General features: G+C 42.3%; 1 protein-coding gene across 1 annotated transcript in view; it reads left to right on the top strand.

Moving 5' to 3' along the window:
- The window catches only part of slain1a (SLAIN motif family, member 1a), a 149,342-nt gene extending 132,291 nt beyond the window's left edge, over positions 1-17,051 (top strand). The window contains exons 6-7 of the mRNA XM_059969161.1: positions 13,548-13,830; positions 15,145-17,051. Of these exons, the coding sequence (XP_059825144.1) occupies positions 13,548-13,830; positions 15,145-15,220 (359 nt within the window). The 3' untranslated portion in view covers positions 15,221-17,051. The remainder of the gene's footprint in view (positions 1-13,547; positions 13,831-15,144) is intronic.
- The last annotated feature ends 2,393 nt before the right edge of the window (positions 17,052-19,444 follow it).

Genomic DNA, 19,444 nt, shown 5'->3' with positions numbered 1-19,444 from the left:
GAGAGAGACTGCTTCTTGCTTGTGTTTATTTTGTTTCTTGGCAGAGGTTCAGACGCCAGCACGGTTTAAAGGAACAATGGCTTCAAGTTTCAAGTTTACTGTCACAGGCAGTAAAGGGGAAAAAGCCCATGAGAGTTAGCTTTTTGCAACAACAGTAAGAAAGCAGTACAAATGCCACAAATATAACAACATAAATTTATTGTATATTAACATAAATTATACATAACCTGCACGGCAAAGCAAACTGAAATAACTATTAATGCAAGTTAGGAGTAAAAAGAAAGATATTCCGAGGTAGTTTTAGAGGTTCTCAGGTTGATTCAAGAACCTGGTGACAGTGGGGGAAGAAGTTGAATTGTGGGTCTTCAGGCTCCTTACTAGATGCAGTGCTGAGAAGGGACGTGGCCTGGTTGGTGGGGCTCTTAATGATGGTTTCCTGAGATAGAGTCTCTTCTGAATGCCCTTAGTTATGCAGAGAGTTGTTCCCATGGTGAAATTAGCTGAGTCCACCACTCTCTGTAGCCTTTTTGCATTCCTCTTCATTGGAGTTTCTATACCAGTCTGTGGTCCAAGCAGTATTAACATATTGCAAAGTCTGTGGAGTGACCTCTTGTGTGATTAGTAAGTAAAGCTAATAGGACTTGATGTTTCAATCCCTATGATAGATTGGCACTCTTGATGTTGGCAGTGGGCTTGGAGTGGTGATAAGGAGGGTGGGTACCTCATCGGGATCTTCAGGTGGGCACCCTCCTTCTCTGATGTTTCATTGATAAGCCCACAACGTCTCCAGAGGGCTCAATGCTGCTACCTGGCATCCCAGATACACCCCCTCAGTTCCGTACCCTCCTGTCTTCATCTTGCAGCCCAATTGTTGTCTTTCCTTTTAATCCAAATCCAATTACTGCTTTCTCTGTTGCATTTGACAAGGACTTGGTTGCTTGTTGGAGTGAATAACCCCTCACCCCCATCTTCTTCAATAGACTGGTCGTAGATGTAGCCCCAAATCCCCTGCATCCCACTTCTACAGAGAAAATCTTGGTCTTCCAGCCGTTCTGAGCAGCTTCAGTTGCCAGTTCAGAGTGCTTGGTCTTTTTCCTGTCATAAGCTGTCTTCAACATCATCTTCCCATGGTAGTGTCAATTCCACAGTATATGCCAGCTTGGTGGTTGTGGACCACAGGACTATGTCTGGCCGGAGTGTTGTAGCTGCAATGTCTGGGGGAAACACAAGCTTTTTCTCCAAGTCCACGTCCATTTTCCAGTCCCGAGCAACCTGCAGAATGCTTACCTCTTTGGATGTTATTTGATGCTCTGGGGGTTGGCCTGCTGGTACAAATCGTATGATGTGAACATTTCTTGCCGATGTTTGTAGGAGAGCATTTGTAGTGATTTGCCTCTGTTCCAAGATGGATGCCAGCTGTCTGAGAACTTGGTTATGCCACCAAGTATACCACCCCTGGCTGAGGCTCATGGTGTATCCTGTTAAAATGTGCCTTAGTGATCCAGGTGCTTGACAAAGAGAGCAAGTGGGGTCTTCTCCCCATCAGGTTCTGGGGTGTGGGTGGGAGGTCATTAGTGGCTCGGATGACAAAACTTAGCCAAGAACCCTCCATTTCCCAGATGTCACGCCAGCTGACTTTCCTCTTTTCCAAGCTCTCCCAACTAGTCCATTGGCCCTACCTGGCCATTGAGACGGCCCTGACGTGTTGCTCTGCCTCCTCCTGTCTCCTCACCTCCTCCACCACGAGCCGTCTCTTCTCCATTGACATTGCCTTGTGCCTTTGAGGAGCCTGGGATGAGCCTGAGCCCAGCTCTCCCAAGTAGGACTTGACCAACCACATCCCTGAAGCGAAAAGCAGACTTACCACTCTGAATGGCTTCAGATGGGGTCCACTTCCTTCCCGTTGCCGCACGGGGGGCCGCTGTTCGAATAACAGTATCTTCAGATTCAGTGAGGATCATGACCAGCCTTGCTTTAGAACATTTGAATTCTTCCACAAGACTTGCAATTGGTAAATCTAATTTGCCGTTCCCACACAGCCCAAAGGACTTAGGCATTGTGGAAGTCCAAGCCACTGTTTCACATGTGAGCTGATCACTCTTTCGAGCTTTTCCACCTTATTGATGGGGATTTCATACACTGTTAATACACTTGGAAGTATGCCGAGCTGGAAGCGTCACAGCTTGAGTTTTCCTGGCAGCTTTCTTGCTGGTATGAGCTATGTACATGATGGTATCCTTTTTGAGTTGTTTAAGTTGCTCGGTGACCTTGAACTTAGCATCATACCATGAGCCCAAGCTCTTCACTGGCATTTAGACAATAGACAATAGGTGCAGAAGTAGACCATTTGGCCCTTCGAGCCTGCACCGCCATTCTGAGATCATGCCTGATCAACAACTATCAATACCCGGATCCTGCCTTGTCCCCATATCCCTTCATTCCCCTATCCATAAGATACCTATCTAGCTCCTTCTTGACAGCATCCAGAGAATTGGTCTCCACTGCCTTCCGAGGCAGTGTATCCCAGACCCCCACAACTCTCTGAGAGAAGAAGTTTTTCCTTAACTCTGTCCAAAATGACCTACCCCTTATTCTCAAACCATGCCCTCTGGTACTGGACTGTCCCAGCATCTGGAACATATTTCCTGCCTCTATCTTGTCCAATCCCTTAATAATCTTATATGTTACAATCAGATCCCCTCTCAATCTCCTTAATTCCAGCGTGTACAAGCCCAGTCTCTCTAACCTCTCTGCGTAAGACAATCCAGACATCCCAGGAATTAATCTTGTGAATCTACGCTGCACTTCCTCTATAGCCAGGATGTCCTTCCTTAAACCTGGAGACCAAAACTGTACACAGTACTCCAGGTGTGGTCTCACCAGGGCCCTGTACAAATGCAAAGGATTTCCTTGCTCTTGTACTCAATTCCCTTTGTAATAAAGGCCAACATTCCATTAGCCTTCTTCACTGCCTGCTGCACCTGCTCATTCACCTTCAGTGACTGATGAACAAGGACTCCTAGATCTCTTTGTATTTGTCCCTTACCTAACTCTACACCGTTCAGATAATAATCTGCCTTCCTGTTCTTACTCCCAAAGTGGATAACCTCACACTTATTCACATTAAACGTCATCTGCCAAGTATCTGCCCACTCACTCAGCCTATCCACGCCACCCTGAATTCTCCTAACATCCTCATCACATGTCACACTGCCACCCAGCTTAGTATCATCAGCAAACGTGCTGATGTTATTCTCAATGCCTTCATCTAAATCGTTGATGTAAATCGTAAAGAGCTGTGGTCCCAATACCGAGCCCTGTGGCACCCCACTAGTCACCACCTGCCATTCTGAGAAACACCCATTCACCGTTACCCTTTGCTTTCTATCTGCCAACCAGATTCCTATCCATGTCAATATCTTCCCCCCAATTCCATGAGCTCTGATTTTACCCACCAATCTCCTATGTGGGACCTTATCAAATGCCTTCTGAAAATCGAGGTACACTACATCCACTGGATCTCCCTTGTTTAACTTCCCGGTTACATCCTCGAAAAAATCTCCAATAGATAAGTCAAGCATGATTTGCCCTTGGTAAATCCATGCTGGCGCAGCCCGATCTTATCACTGCTATCTAGATATGCCACTATTTCATCTTTAATAATGGACTCTAGCATCTTCTCCACTACTGATGTTAGGCTGACTGGACGATAGTTCTCTGTTTTCTCCCTCCCTCCTTTCTTAAAAAGTGGGATAACATTAGCCATTCTCCAATCCTCAGGAACAGATCCTGAATCTAAAGAACATTGGAAAATGATTACCAATGCATCCGCAATTTCCAGGGCCACCTCCTTTAGTACCCTAGGATGCAGACCATCTGGACCTGTGGATTTGTCAGCCTTCAGTCCCATCAGTCTGCTCATCACTGTTTCCTTCCTAATGTCAATCTGTTTCATTTCCTCTGTTATCCTATGTCCTTGGCCCATCCATACATCTGGGAGATTGCTTGTGTCTTCCCTAGTGAAGACAGATCTAATTAAATTCCTCTGCCATTTCTTTGTTTCCCATAACAATTTCACCCAATTCATTCTTCAAGGGCCCAACATTGTTCTTAACTATCTTCTTTCTCTTCACATACCTAAAAAAGCTTTTGCTATCCTCCTTTATATTCCTGGCTAGCTTGCGTTCGTACCTCATTTTTTTCTCCCCGTATAACCTTTTTAGTTAAGTTCTGTTTTTCCTTAAAAATTTCCCAATCATCTGTCCTCCCACTCATCTTAGCTCTGTCATATTTCCTTTTTTTTTAATGCTATGCAATCTCTGACTTCCTTTGTCAGCCACTGTGGCCCCTTTCCCCCCTTTGAATCCTTCCTTCTGCAGGGGATGAACTGATTTTGCACCTTGTGCATTATTCCCAAGAATACCTGCCATTGCTGTTCCACTGTCTTTTCTGCTAGGCTATCTGTCCAGTCAACTTTGGCCAGCTCCTCCCTCATGGCTCCATAGTTTCCTCTGTTCAACTGTAACACTCACACCTTCGATCTGCCCTTATCCTTCTCAAATTGTAGATTAAAAATATATCATATTATGGTCACTACTTCCTAATGGCTCCTTTACTTCAAGATAGCTTATCAAATCCTGTTCATTACACAAGACTAAATCCAGAATAACCTTGTCCCTGGTCTGTTCTTGTACAAGCTGTTCCAAGAATGCATCCTGTAGGCACTCTACAAACTCCCTATCCTGTGGTCCAGCACCAACCTGATTCTCCCAGTTCACCTGCATGTTGAAATCCCCCATAACTACTGCGACATTACCTTTGCCACATGCCAATGTTAACTCCCTATTCAACTTGCTCCCAATATCCATGCTGCTGTTTGGTGGCCTTTAGACAACACCCATTAGGGACTTTTTGCCCTTACTGTTCCTCAGTTTTATCCACACAGACTCTACTTCTCCTGATCCTATGTCCCCCCTTGCAAAGAACTGAATCTCATTCCTCACCAACAGGGCCACCCCACCCCCTCTGCCCACATTTCTGCCCCTACGATAGCACGTATTCCCTTGTACATTCATTTCCCAGGTCTGATCTCCCTGCAGCCATGTCTCCGTTATCCCATCAACATCATAGTTACCCATTCGCACCTGAGCTTCAATCTCATCCGCCTTATTTCTGACACTTCGTGCATTCAGATATAGAATTTTTAGCCCATTTCTCCTCTCTCTGTTTAAATCGCTGCCTATTGTGCTTTACCCAGCTCCCTGAACTCCCATCGGGCTATAAGCCCCTTGAATTTTGTTGTCCTTCCTAAATTTACTTATTCTTTCAACACATTTAACTCCATGTTCTGTCAGACCATACCTCTGTACATGTGTCCTCCTTATCACTTGTTCCGCCTCACCTTTATCTACTACACACTTAATATTCCAGAACCATGTATTCCCCACCTGTCCTTTATTCTTCATCTCGCTATCCTCTCTTGTTCCGTCCCGTCGGAACAGATCCCACCTTCCCTGGAACAAAGCCCAATTATCTAAAAACCTGAAGCCCTTCCTCCTGCACCATCTTCTCAGCCACGTATTAATCTGTATAATCCTTCTGTTCCTTGCCTCACCTGCATGTGGCACAGGTAGCAATCCTGAGATTGTTACCCTGGAGGTCCTGCCCTTCAACTTCGCACCTAACTCCCTGAACTCACTATGCAGGACCCCCTCACTCATGACCACAACATCTGGGTTCTTGCCCTCCCTGACACAGTTGGGACAGGTGTTCCATTAACATGAAATCTTTGATCCGCGACTTGACCTTTGACAATGGAGATACTTCTGCACTTGCTGGCCTTGATCTTCATGTAAGCTAGAGATCTTGTTTCTACTTTCTCAGAGGCATGTTTGAAAGTTACTACTGAGGTGATGTTGGATCTGTGTCCGTCACTTAATGGTGAGAAGTAGTGTCGGTGAGCAGGGGTAAATAACAGGTCAGCTGAGCTTCTACAGCAGTTCCTGCTGAGTGGAGTGAAGCTTGTAGGATGGAAGGCAAAAATAGTCATTGTGCATTTGGGAAGTAGGAATGACAAAGGTTGGAGAAGGGTAGCGGACATTTTAAATTCATGTTTGATAGGTGCTGCACAGTATTATGATGAATTTTCCAGTGAACAAGTTGGTAAGTTGGTTTATTATTGTCACATGTACAGTGAAAAACATAGTTTCTCATGTCAGTCATAAAGATTATGTCATTACAGCAGTGCATTGAGGTAGTATAAGGGAAAGCAATAACAGAATGCAGAATCAGCTACTGCAATTACAAAGAAAGAGCAATGTAGGCAGGCAATAAGGTGCAAGCTCCTGATGAGGTAGATTGTGAAGTCAAGAGTCCATCATGTATAAGAGGTCCATTTGCTCATTTTATTTGTTATCCTTCAACCTGGTGGTATGTGCTTTCAGGTTTTTGCATCTCTGTCTAACGAGATGGGTGAAGAGATAACATCTGGAGTAGGAGGGGTCTTTGACTACATTGGGTTCTTCACCAAGGCAGCAAGAAGCGTAGATAGGGTGCATGGTGGGTAGGCTATTTTCCATGATGGGCTGAGCTGTGTCCACAATTCTCTTCAGTTCCTTGTGGTCTTGGACTGAGAAGTTGCATACCAAGCTGTGATGCATCTGGATAGGATGCTTTCTATGATAGATGGATAAAAATTGGTGAGTGTCAAAGGGGATGCGCCAATCTCTAGTCTCCTGAGAAAGTAGAGGTAATGATGATCATTCCAGGCCGTGGTGTCAATGTGGTTGGACCAGGACATGTTCACTCCTTGGAACTTGAAGCTTTCTTCATTCTTCACAACAATACCATTAATGTAACTTGGACTGTGAGCACCATCCCACCCACTTCCTGAAGTCAGTGATCAGCTTTTTTGTCTTGCTGACATTGAGTGAAAGGTTGTTGTCATGACACCATGTCTCTAGGCTCTCTATTTCCTTAGATTCATCATTATTTTAGGTTCAGCCCACCACGGTGGTACCATGTGTAAACTTGTAGAAGAAATCAGACAGTTCAGAGTTCAGATGCAGTGTGGGAATTAATCAGTGCTGATTGTTGAAGGGTGACATGGAATTACTCTCCTGACAACTCTAAAGAAATTGCATTGTATGTCACTTGTTGTGCATCTGATGCCTGTCAGATGTGTCAGAGTGATGCACAAATGAATAAACTCTGTTGAATTTGGCGAGTGACATGGTTCAGCCGCTTAGTTCTTGCTGCATTTCATTGGACAGCACAACACAGGCACAGGTCATTCAGCCATGATGCCAGTTGAACTGACCACTTCTCCCTATCTGTTCATGTGTCTGTCCAAATGTAGGATCTTCCTATCAAGACCTGCTTCTACCACCAATCTGGAAAGAGCATCTCAGGTGCCTACCACACTCTGTTTAAAACAAATCTAAGCTGATAAGTCTCCTTTAAACTTTCTCTCTCTCACCTTAAACCTATGCTGTTGAGTGTTTCACTCTGGGGGAGTAAAACAAAGGCATTGCAAAACAGCATTGCATAAGTTGACTTTAACATTCATAGGATCTATCCTACACAAGTTTGAATGTTGTGTGGCATATTTCTGTGAAACATAAATGCTTAAAAACTGATAAAATGAAATTGTGGACTTTATTTAAGGTTGTAATGTGCTTTAGTGTGTCAAAAACCCATACAGCCTGGAAGCAGGACCTTCAGCCCAACTGCTTCATGCTAACCAAGATTCCCAACTAAGTTTGGCCCAAATCCTTCTAAAATGTCACTAAACTTATCTGCGTCCAACTTCCATTTACATATAACCCATCAGCCTCATTCACTTTTTTGGTAGGTCCTGTTCTCAGATTCCTGGGCATCATTATTTTACAGGATCTCAAATGGGAGAACCATATCTCCTCCATTAACAAAGAGGCTCGGCAGTGAATGTACACTTTTTGTAGCAGCAGGTAAAATTTCATCTTCCCCAGAATGTACTGGCTGCCATCATCAAATCAGCCGTGACTTCTTGGTTTGGCGGAACATCTGCTCATAATACAGGGAAACTACAGTGGACTGTCAGGGGTCAGCGGAGAAGGTTATTACCTGTAGTCTGTCTTCACTGCAGGACTTGTATGCGTGCAGGACAAACAAGCAGGCAGGAAAAAGACCTGCAAGCAGCCTTTTCCAAAAGCTTCCTTATGGAAAGTGCTATAGGCGTATTAAAACAAAAAAAAAATCATGACATCTTTGGTTTCTTCCCCAAGGCAGTTCATCAAAATGACCATTCTAGTTCTCCCCCCGCATCCCTTTATTATAACCCCTTTCACTGCACTGCACTGTAAACACTTTAAGCCACATTTTATAATGCTGTTTACATTGGAAGTATATGGTGTTATTTATGTACATTTTATTCCATATATGTATTTTAAACTCAAACTTTTTTTTTGTCTATGGCTCTTTATTCTTTTTAACTGTTGAATCCTATTGTTTTTTGTTGCATGCCACGCACTGACCAACACACCACATCAAATTTCTAACACATATGTATCTGGTAAATAAAGTTGATCCTTAATCCTTGATCATTCCACATACTGACACCCTGTGGCTGAAAAAAATTGCATTTGCTCTCACCTTAATCCTCTGGTTTTTAAAACACATAAGATGCTGGAATAGATGCTATGTGACCTGCTGAGTTCCTCCAACATTTTGTATGTGCTGCTCCTCTTGACCTAGATTTCCCCAACCCTGGGGGAAAAACTGCGTGCAATCACACTATCTACATTCCTCTCGATTTTATACACCTCCATGAGATCTCATATTCTCCTATGCTGCAATGAATAAAGTCCCAAATTTCTCAACTTCTTTCCTAACTGAGTTGCTTGAGTACCGACAGCATCCTTGTAAATCTCTTTTGCACTCCTTCCAGTCTAATGCCTCCTTCCCTAGAGAAGGGTGGCCAAAACAGAAAATAGTATTCCAGATGTTGCCTCATCAGCATAATGTTGAGAAATATGGCCTTGTTGCTAAAAATAGCATTAAGCTGCACTGGAAGAGTGTCTGAGGACAGAGAGATTAGAATGGGAGTGAGATGGAATGAAACTGGAGTGGTGAGAAGGACATGGTCACCGCTGATCTCCATATGAGGGACACACCTTATCAGCATCATATTAAATTGAAAGAAGCAGAAATCGCTGTTTCACCTGAAGCAAGTTGGGTCAATAAGAAAGATTACTTGGCACATTACAGATTTCTGACGTCGGTTGTCATGTTATTGCTAATACAAGGGAGTGATTTAAGATGATCGAAGGGCAATATAGGAGAAAATGTCAGGGACGTTTTGTAAACAGAAGTGGTAGGTGCACGGAACACGCTGTCGGGGGTGGTGGCAGAGGCAGATATGTTAGGGACATTTAGATAGCTACATGAGTGATAAGAAAATTGAGGGCTATGGGAGAGGGAAGGATTAGATTAATCTTAGAGTAGGTTAAGGGATTGGTTCAGCGTCGTTGGCTAAAGGACCTGTACTGGTCTGTACTATTCTATATTCTACAGTAAGTACTATGTTAAGAACTGTTATAGCAAGAATTGAGCTGAAGAAACCTTTTAAGACACCAAGAACACAAAATGCTAGAACAATCAAGTTTCAACCTTGCTTACCTGAGCTGGAACATCTAGTGGTCAATTATTGTCCATTTTATCTGCTGAGGGAGATTTCTGCCATCACCCGGGTAGCAGTGTACATTCTACCTGAGGCCAATATCAGGCAGGCTCTGGAGGAGCTGAGCACCATGATCAACAGTCATGGAGCAGCCCAGCTGGATGCCTGCCCTTTGTTGTGGGATTTCAACCATGCCAGCTTTAAGTCTCTGAACAACTACCACCAACATATTACGTGCAGAGCCAGAGTTGACCACTATTGATCACACCTGACCACTATTATACCACCCTCAAGAATACTTACCATGCAATCCCACAGCCACATTTTGGAAAGTCCAGTTGTGTGGCTGTACTTCTGCTTTTGTTGTTTCGGCAGAGACTAAAGTCTGCAACACCGGTGGTGAGGGCCAAGAACATATAGTCAAGGGAAGTGCAGGACCACTTTGAGTCATGTACTGGACAATATTCAGGGATTCATCTTCAAGTCTGAATGAATATGCTACAGTTGTTACCAACTTCAACAATTCTGATTGAAATTGCAGACGGAATCGGATGCTCTTCAGTTCTGGCAGGCTTTGCAGGCCATTGCTTAGCACAAAGCAAAACCTAACATCATGAATGGCTGTGGTGCTTCACTCCCACATGAGCTCTACACCTTTTATGCACGGTTTGAAAGGGAGAATAAAACCATACCTGTGCGAATCCCTCCAGACCTGGCAAAACTGTGATCTCTATCCCAGAGGCCGACATCAGAACATCTTTCAAGACAGTGGCCCTTACAAGGTGCCAGGCCCTGATAAAGTACCTGGTTGGGCACTGAAAACTTGTGCCAACCATCTGGTGATCTAGTGGGGGTGTCCAAGGACATCTGGAATCTCTTACTGCTGCAGTTGAAGGTTCCCACCTGCTTCAAAAGGGCAGCAATCATACCAGTGCCCAAGAAGAACAGGGTGAGCTGCCACAATGACTATCACCCAGTTTCACTGACATGTGCTGTGATGAAGTTCTTTGGGAGGTTGGTCATGGCCAAAATTAACTCCTGCCTGAGCAAGCACATGGACCAGCTACCTGTCATCACAATAGGTTGACAGCTAGTGCAATCACACTGGCTCTCCCCTCGGCCTTTGGTCACCTGGACAATAGCAATACCTGTGTCAGGCTGCTGTTCATTGATTACAGGTTGTGTTCAACACAATCACATCCTCAGTTCTAATCAACAGGCTCTTTAATCTGGGCCTCTGTACCTCACTCTGTAAATGGATCTTTGATATCCTTACTGGAAGACCTCAGTCAGTCTGGATCAGAAGTAACATCTCTTCCACTCCCACAGTCAACACTGGTGCACGTCAAGGATGTGTGTTTAACCCATTGTTCTACTGTCTCTCCACTCAAGATTGTGTGGCTAGGTTCAACTCAAACAATAAATTTGCCAATGACGCAACTATTGTTGGCAGAATTTCAGATGGTGACTAAGGGGTGCATAGGATTGAGATAGATCAGTTCCTTGAGTGATGTCACAACAACCACCTTGCATTCAATGTCAGTAAGGCCAAGGAATTGATTGTGGACTTCAGGAGGGGGATGCTGAGGGAACACTCATCAGTCCACATCAAGGGGCCAGCACTGGAAAGGGTGAGCAGTTTTAAGTAGGTGGGTATCAACATCGCTGAGGATCTATCCTAGGTCTAACATATTGATGCAATTCCAAAGAAGGCGCAACAGTAGATATATTTTATTCAGAGTTTGAGGAGTCTTGATGATGTGATGTGATGGGATCCGTTAGTCTCGCAAGACTATGGATCTGTGCCTGGAAACTCTAGGGCACAGGCCTGGGCAAGGTTTTCTGGAAGACCAGCAGTTGCCCATGCAGCAAGTCTCCCCTCTCCATGACACTGCTGTTTCCAAGGGAAGGGCAAAGGCCGATACAGCTTGGCACCAGTGACATCGCAGGAGTTGCCAGAGCGAGGTAGAAGGCAATGTCGGACTGCCTTAGGGACTCCAGCTCCGGATTTGTCCTCAGGGTTTACTCCCGAAGCCTTTCCCATGAGTGGGTATGGCCGCAAGGCAGCAGAGGTTTGAAATCAGAGTTTTCCCTCTCTCAGATGGACTGTCTTCCCAGGCTGATGAGCTCCATCTACCCAAAGCACTGGTTTTAAGGCACCAGGACCCACCTTCCTGTCAGTAGAAACAGTTCCACCGGGCTTAAGCCACATGAGAAGGCCAGGATTTGGACTTGGTTATCAGAGGCTATTTGAGGCGCATGCCGTGAGGAGCACTTTTAGGTAGTGGGAGCTTGTCCTCGGGTTGACAACCTTGGAACCTTGGAGACTTGGTATGTTACCAAAAACACTCACAAATTTCTACAGATGTACCATGGAGAGCATCCTAACTGGCTGCATCACCGTCTGGAATGGGGTGGGGGGTGACCACTGCACAAGATTGGAAAAACTTGCAGATAATTGTAAACTCAGCCAGCTCCATCATGGGCACTAGCCTCCCCATCATTGAGGGTGCACTCAAAAATCGATGCCTCAAAAAAGCGGCATCCATCGTTAAGGACTCCTATCACCCAGGACTTTTCATTGCTACGTCATGGAAGAGGTATGGGAACTGGAAGACAGACACACACTCAATGTTTCAGAAACTGCTCCCCCTCCACCACCAGATTTCTGAATGGACAATGAATCCATGAACACTGCCTCACTGCTTTTTTTTCTCTTTTTTTTTTGCACTGCTTACTGAATTTAATTTGTTAATATATACTTATTGTAATTTATGGCTTTTTATTTTTATGTATTACAATTTCCTACTCCTGGAAAACAACAGATTTCATGACTTATGCCAGCAATATTAAACCCGATTCTGATTCTGAATTCATGTGACAGCTGTGAAAAGAGAAGCCATCAACATTTGGGAAGACTTAATGTGGTTTCCCTGCATTTTCTGTTTTTGTTTCACATTTCCACCACCTGTGGTTTTATTTGATTTTTGCTGTGTGAGGCAGTAATTTGCTTTTAATAACTTTTGAATCAGGCATTGAAGACTTATGGTGAATATCTGACCAGGGGAATGTTCCAGGTTACTAGTTCTCAAAGATTTGGACTCAAGTGCACAACTAAATGGCTATAGAGGTGGTCACAGCTCAATGTAAAGGTTAAGCAGGTCTCAACTGGAATGGGAATTGGTTTACTATTGTTATATGTACTGAGATACTGTAAAAAAGTTTGTTCATACAGAACAAGTCATTACACAGTGCACTGAGGTAGAACTATAACTGAATGCAGAATAAAGTGACCACTTTATTAGGTACACCCACACACTGGCTCATTAATACAAATATCTAATTGGTCAATCAAGTGGCAGCAACTCAGTGCAGGCATGGTCATGAGTTTCAGTTGTTGTTCAGACCGAACATCAGAATGGGGAAGAAATGTAACCTTAATGACTTCGATCGTGGAATGATTGTTGGTGCCAGAAGGTGTGATTTGAGTATCTCAGAAACTGCCGGATCTCCTTGAGCTTTTACACGCAATGGTCTCCAGAGATTACAGGGAAAGGTGCAAACAACACAAAAACGTTTATTGAGCAGCAGTTCTGTGGGCTAAAGTGCCTTATTAATGAGAGAGGTTGGAGGAGAATGGCCAGATTGGTTCAAGCTGACAGGAAGGCAGCAAAACTCAAGTAACCATGCGTTACAACAGAGGTGTGCAGAGTAGCATCTCTGAATGGATAACACGGAACCTTAAAGTGGATGGGCAGCAGAAGATCATACTGGGTCCACTCCTGCACCACATAAAGTGGCCACTGAGTACGTAATTAAAAATCATTTGGCATAGTAGAAAAGTTAATATCTGTGATGTATAATTAATCTCAATACTTACCATTTTTAGGCTCTTCTCTCAATAAACTTCAACACAGAGTCAACAGTGTCAGCCATTTCCCACTGTCAGTAAGACAGCCGCCAAAAGCAACAGCATATGTGAGTCCAACTGTCAGCAACACCAATGGGATCCACACATCGGTCAGTTTGCATTCCATCTCGAGCTCTGGCATCCCTTTACCGAGCAGGCCTGGAACCACAGGGATCCCAGGTCGGAGTGGCCTTCCCAGACCAACATCCACTATTGGAGGTAGTGGAATTCCGAGGAGCAAGTTAGCTCAACCAGTCCGGAGGTGAGTGGACCTTTCTCTCAAGATGGGGAGTTACTGATCAGCGTATAGGATAGTGAAGTTCATTCCCGGCTGTTAGCAGCAAGATTTTGCAAATTAGCAGAAGATGAGAAGTGTCAGGATGATTATCTAAAGTTATCAAAGGATTTTAATTGAGAATCTGGAATATTAATGTTTGGATGTTGACAAAATGGAACTGCTGGACTTGCCATTAAATCCAAAAGGATTTAATGTAATGTAATATTTTGGATGACGTATATTGTTAAAGCTTGCATTAAGCTGTACTATAACTGTGTCAGATAGTGAAGACAGATAGATTGGAAAAGGAGTGAAATGGAGAGTAAAACTGGCAGGTGACTGGAAGACACACTTACTGACCGCTGTGTCCTGCAACATGGTTAGTTACCCAATCTGCATTTAGTCTCCACACTGTATGACTATGAGTAGCATGTTGATGTGACAGAAACATAAATAAATTGTGGCCTCACTTTGTGTAGACTTTTTTGAGAAGTTGATGAAACTTGATCTCATTCCCACTTGTATATTTCATAGGCATTATCTCATAAAGCTCACTGGACCTTTATTATACTGGGGCAATGATATAATATTTATGTACCAGCCTGCAGAAAAAAACCACAATAATAGTTTTACAGCTAAATGGCTGTTCTCTAAGCACTACTCCTTCAATCAAACATACATTGATAACATTCCTCTGACGTTTTCTCTTTATTTCCAAGAAGTGATGGGTCAGTTCCATTGATTCTAGTTGTCCTGTAATACCACCTTTAGTAACCTGTCAATATTTGATTGCAGTGCTACATAAAGCACTCAACATTTTAAAAAAATATTAGGAAATGTCTAAAGAAGGTTGAAGATTTAAAAGGTTACATCTGTTCCAGCTCGCACTTGCTATATGTTTTCTCATTAATTAATTCTTATGTCTGCAATTTCAGGGACAACTTGTCTGTCCAGTCCCATAATTATACCCTCTTGTCAATGGAGGAGTTTGAATGTGGGAGGAAGTAATTAGTGTGCAATCCAGTTTAAGTGCAACCATAATAGAAAAGAAAAATAAAGAATGATTTGTCAGATTTGAAGTCAGGGATAAATTATATCTGAATACCCTGATATAAAGCACCTTGCAGTCAGTGTGACCCTGTTTTACCAAAGACTGCTGTTAATGTTGATACTGCATGTGCCATAACACAAGAGAATGTATGCAATGGAACATGCAGCAACTGTTGTGTAAATGATACATGTAATGGGCCACTGGAAGCTTGGTGGTCTGTAATATAATTTATGCTCTTTTATTTACAGTTTTCTTCAGCCTCCAAAGCCCATAACTGCACTCAGTTCTCTTAAGGACGGAAGCTGGAAGGACGGGTGTTATTGACATTTCCTGCTACAGAAACTGTTGAGGCAGAGAATCGGGAGCTGCCAAACAATGATACCCAGCTGGCTGGGTTTAGATACATCACAGGATATTTGTAGCTACAGTTAATTTCAGTGAAAGTGCAAAAGACAAGGCCACGCCCCCAGAATTATGTATGTTTTGCTAATAAAGAAGTGCGACATGAACTAATGATTATAACATTATGCTTTCAAATATCGGCCCCGTGCATTGAAATTATCTCAAAGTTGCAGACGAAAAATCGGTACAAAATGTCTTTAAATCAATTTCACCTTCTTCAATGCTCGGTTTAATTTTGGGACAACAATCAATATTATGGTGAGCAGTCTGCCATAGTTCTTTTTTAAGGAGGTTCAGTTTTATCTATGTTGAACAGTACTTAAACAAAACAGCCTGTTGAGTTGCCATGACTTCATTTTAAATGTGTTGCATGTTATCACTTGTTAAGCAAAACTGTAATACCTGAGTTGTAGCAAGCAATGTTCAAGCCTCCAATCATACTTCAGAGGAGTATTAGAAGTAAGATCTTCATAAAGTTGAAATAAGTAATGCATGAGTTTTAGAAACTGTTGGTTTTAGTTCCAAAACTTTTATAAATGTGTAACCTTATGAGCAGAAATTGTCACTGAATATCGTCCGATAACATTGATTAAGACACTGCAGATGCTGGAAATCTGAAACAAAACCATAAGATGCTGAATATACTCAACTGGTTCTGCAGCATCGGTGGGGAGAGAGAGAGGAAGAGAGAGATCTAATGTTTTAAGTCAATGACTTCTTTTCAGAAATGCATGAGAGGTCACTGACAAGAAAAAGTAAAGGCAGATTGATTTGAAACATTGATTCTATTTTGGTTTTCTAATATCAAATGTTATTTGATGCCTGACCAAATTGCTTTGTCTATTTTTCCTTATGTTTGATCCCACTACATTTTTATAATGCAAGCTAGAGTACAACTGGTAGCATAGTGACTACTATCTTCCATAGTAATGAAGGAATAGTCATAAAGTGTTAAATCTCTCCAATGTTTTTGACAATATTGGTAATTATCCCTAAACAATTAACATATCTTGTTATGATGCTACAACTACATATGATTGTGGTACAACATAAATGTTTCTTAACATTGATTTTTTAAAATTGAGATTGAACTTTTCAGTGTTCCTAGCCATAGTTAGATGTGTGTGGAGTATTTATGAAAGCCAATTTGCTTTTATTAATTAATGTATTACAGTTCTGTTAAAACAGTATAACTTCCGAAAGCTACTTGAGATGAAGTCACCGTTAACTCAGAAATCTGGACTAAAATTTTGTTGTAGAAGCAATTATTTTGTGCACTGTAGCTATACTTTTATTTCTGTAGCTCACAAGGTTAACATATCCGTGATAGTCAAATATGAACCTTTTCTTTTGCCATAGTTCACATCACAAAGCCAGAAAATGTCAGCACCAATGGAGTGTAACAAACACTCAGGGCTAGGGAAATTCACACCATGCTATCTAATTCCTGACTCACTTATTGGTTTTATGAATGTTAATTTATTCTTTGTAAATTATTTGTGTATGTCCAAACACTTATGATGAAGCACATTGCACTTAAACCCAGCAATGACCATGTATGCGACAGCTTGACAGATTTTTTTACAACAGTAAGTGAGCATTTTGAAATGTTTTATTAATATTGAGAACAAGGTGCACTTTTTAATGGACACTAAACAGCTTAATTTTTATAGAGGTTTTACAGGATAACTTAAAACATATTCATCTTGTAATAATACTGTACAGAGGTACGACAGAAATGTCAAATACATAATGCCAATTACTCTTGCATTTTATTAAATATTACTTATAAAATAAAATACATTATTGCCAATGGATGTAGGAATGTATTGATGATTTTATGCAATAAATGTTTTTTTCTTCCCTGTGGGTGAGTTATTCTTTACATGCTGGCTGGCTTTAGCCAAGCTCAGAAATGTTATAAAAATCATTTGTTTGCCAGGTTAAGGTTTGCAATCATATATGTTAAATACTTATGTGGCAAATGTAATGTGCTTGTCTGATTTTTATAGTTTCTTCTCGATGATTCAACATTTCTAATGATTAACTCCTGGGACACAGCACATAATGTGGGGGGTCTCTACCAAAGGAGGTGAAAGGAGCTCTTTCCCACTGCCAGACTGCAGGTGACCCTTGGGCAAGGTGTGGCACCTGCTTTGTCCCCTGATCAGGGTGATGTGAAGCCATGGGAGCGGGAGCATGAGCTGGATGGGCATATGAGTAGCGAATGCATATCACAAGTTTGGCCTATGTAACCACTGACTCCAGGCAGATTACCTCTGAAGAGTATTAATAATAGCTGTCTTGTAAGGACACTGCCCCGAAGAAGGCAATGGCAAGCCACTTCAGTTTCAAATATTTCTATATTTGACAAGAACAACCATGGTCAGGGAAAGACCACGATAGCCTATGTCGTGCGACACAGCACACAATGAAAGAATAAACATAACCCAAAACAATGCAGCACAGGAACGGACTCTTCAGCCCTCGATGTTGCACCAAATCTATTAATCCACCCTAGTGAAACCAGTCCCTTCTGCCTACATCATGTCCATATTCCAGTATTCCCTGTACGTTCATGTACCTATTTAAAAACACCTTTAATAGCTCTTTCATATTTGCCTCCACCACCCTGGCAGATGTAAAACACTTCAAAGAAAGAAGAAAATGATCTGCGGTGGTTCAATAAAGTGCTGCACTGTCAGCTTTTCACGAGCAATGAAGAACAGGCAGCAAATGCTGGCCATACCAGTAATGTCCCAATACCAGAAAAATGAATAAATTATCAAAAAAGGAAATTCATTAATAAAATAGGATAGGTCAGCATGCTAAGCAGTATCTATAAAGAGGGGATCAGATATTGAACGTTCTGTTAAAACTGAGGAAAGATAAATATAAAACAAGCTTTAAGATGCTGGGTTATTTGGATGGGAGATGAAAAAAAGATCTTTGATAGGGTGGAAAGCAGCAGAGGTTAAAATGGTGAATAAGGTGAGGATGAATGAAGGTGGTACAGTCATTAAAAAAATACCATATAAACAGAACGTGTTGGAAACATTTGATAGCATCTGTGGAAAGAGCAACAGAGTTAACACTTCCGATCCAAGACACTTTCTCAGAAATTAGAAAGAGATAAAACAAACTAGTTTCAACTAAGGAGAAGGTGGGATGCTAAGGAATTCCTCTTTTCCCACACCTCCTGATCTACATGGTCCTCCACCACCACAACACTTTTCTTCTTTCACCTTCATCTTCCCATCATCCACACGCATTACTCCCACTGGATCCCTTTCCCCACTACTGCCCTCTGTCTTCCTCACCTGCCTCATTTTATTGCATGTTACACCTTCCTCTCGTATCAGATTCCATTGTCCCTTAGTCTCATCCTTCACCTCCCAGCTTCTGGTGCTATTTCCACTCTTCCTTCCTCCATCTCCCTATCACACCCCTTCTCAGCTGAACCCATCTATCACCTACAGTGAGGGATATTCACTTCCCAGTCCCCAAAAGGTTGCTAATCTCAGTGTTTTTTTAAACACAGCAGTTGAAATTGCTCAAGGTTCATGATGTCTGTTGTCTGATAAGTTAAACTTCTAATTAGTATTCTTCGTTCACCCTCTTGACTTAATCAAGAGAAACAAAATGTCCACTTTGGCCAACTAAACACTCCATCTAGTCTGGTAGCGTACTTGAGAAACATCACATACCAATGAAGGCAGTTAATAGAAACCAAAAAGTATAAATGTTAAAAGACTGGCGGGGTTGGTAAGAGTGACCGAGTGAAGACACAGAACTAATTTCTCACCTTCAGTTTCTGTGATGGTCAATTTGTTCATCTGTAAATCTTTGGTATGTTTTTCTAGTTTGTAAAAATTCAAAGTTAACTTCGTTATCAAGGTATTTGCTACCATATACAACCTTGAGATTAATTTTCTTGTAGCCGTTTGCAGTGAAATAAAACAGAATTTATGAAAAGCTATACATAAACAGAAGGCTAACAAGCACCAGTGTGCAACATAAGGCAAACTGCAAATAAAAAAAAATAAGGAGACCATGAAGAATCCTTGAAAGTGAGTCCGTAGGTCATTGTATCAGTTCAGAGTAGTCATGAGTGAAGTTATCCACAGCAGTTCAGGACCCTGATGG

This window comes from Hypanus sabinus, chromosome 5 (assembly GCF_030144855.1).
Source record: "Hypanus sabinus isolate sHypSab1 chromosome 5, sHypSab1.hap1, whole genome shotgun sequence".
NCBI classification, from domain to species: Eukaryota; Metazoa; Chordata; class Chondrichthyes; order Myliobatiformes; family Dasyatidae; genus Hypanus; species Hypanus sabinus.
The sequence above is the reverse complement of the archived record's forward strand: the minus strand, read 5'-3'. Positions and strand labels throughout refer to the sequence as shown.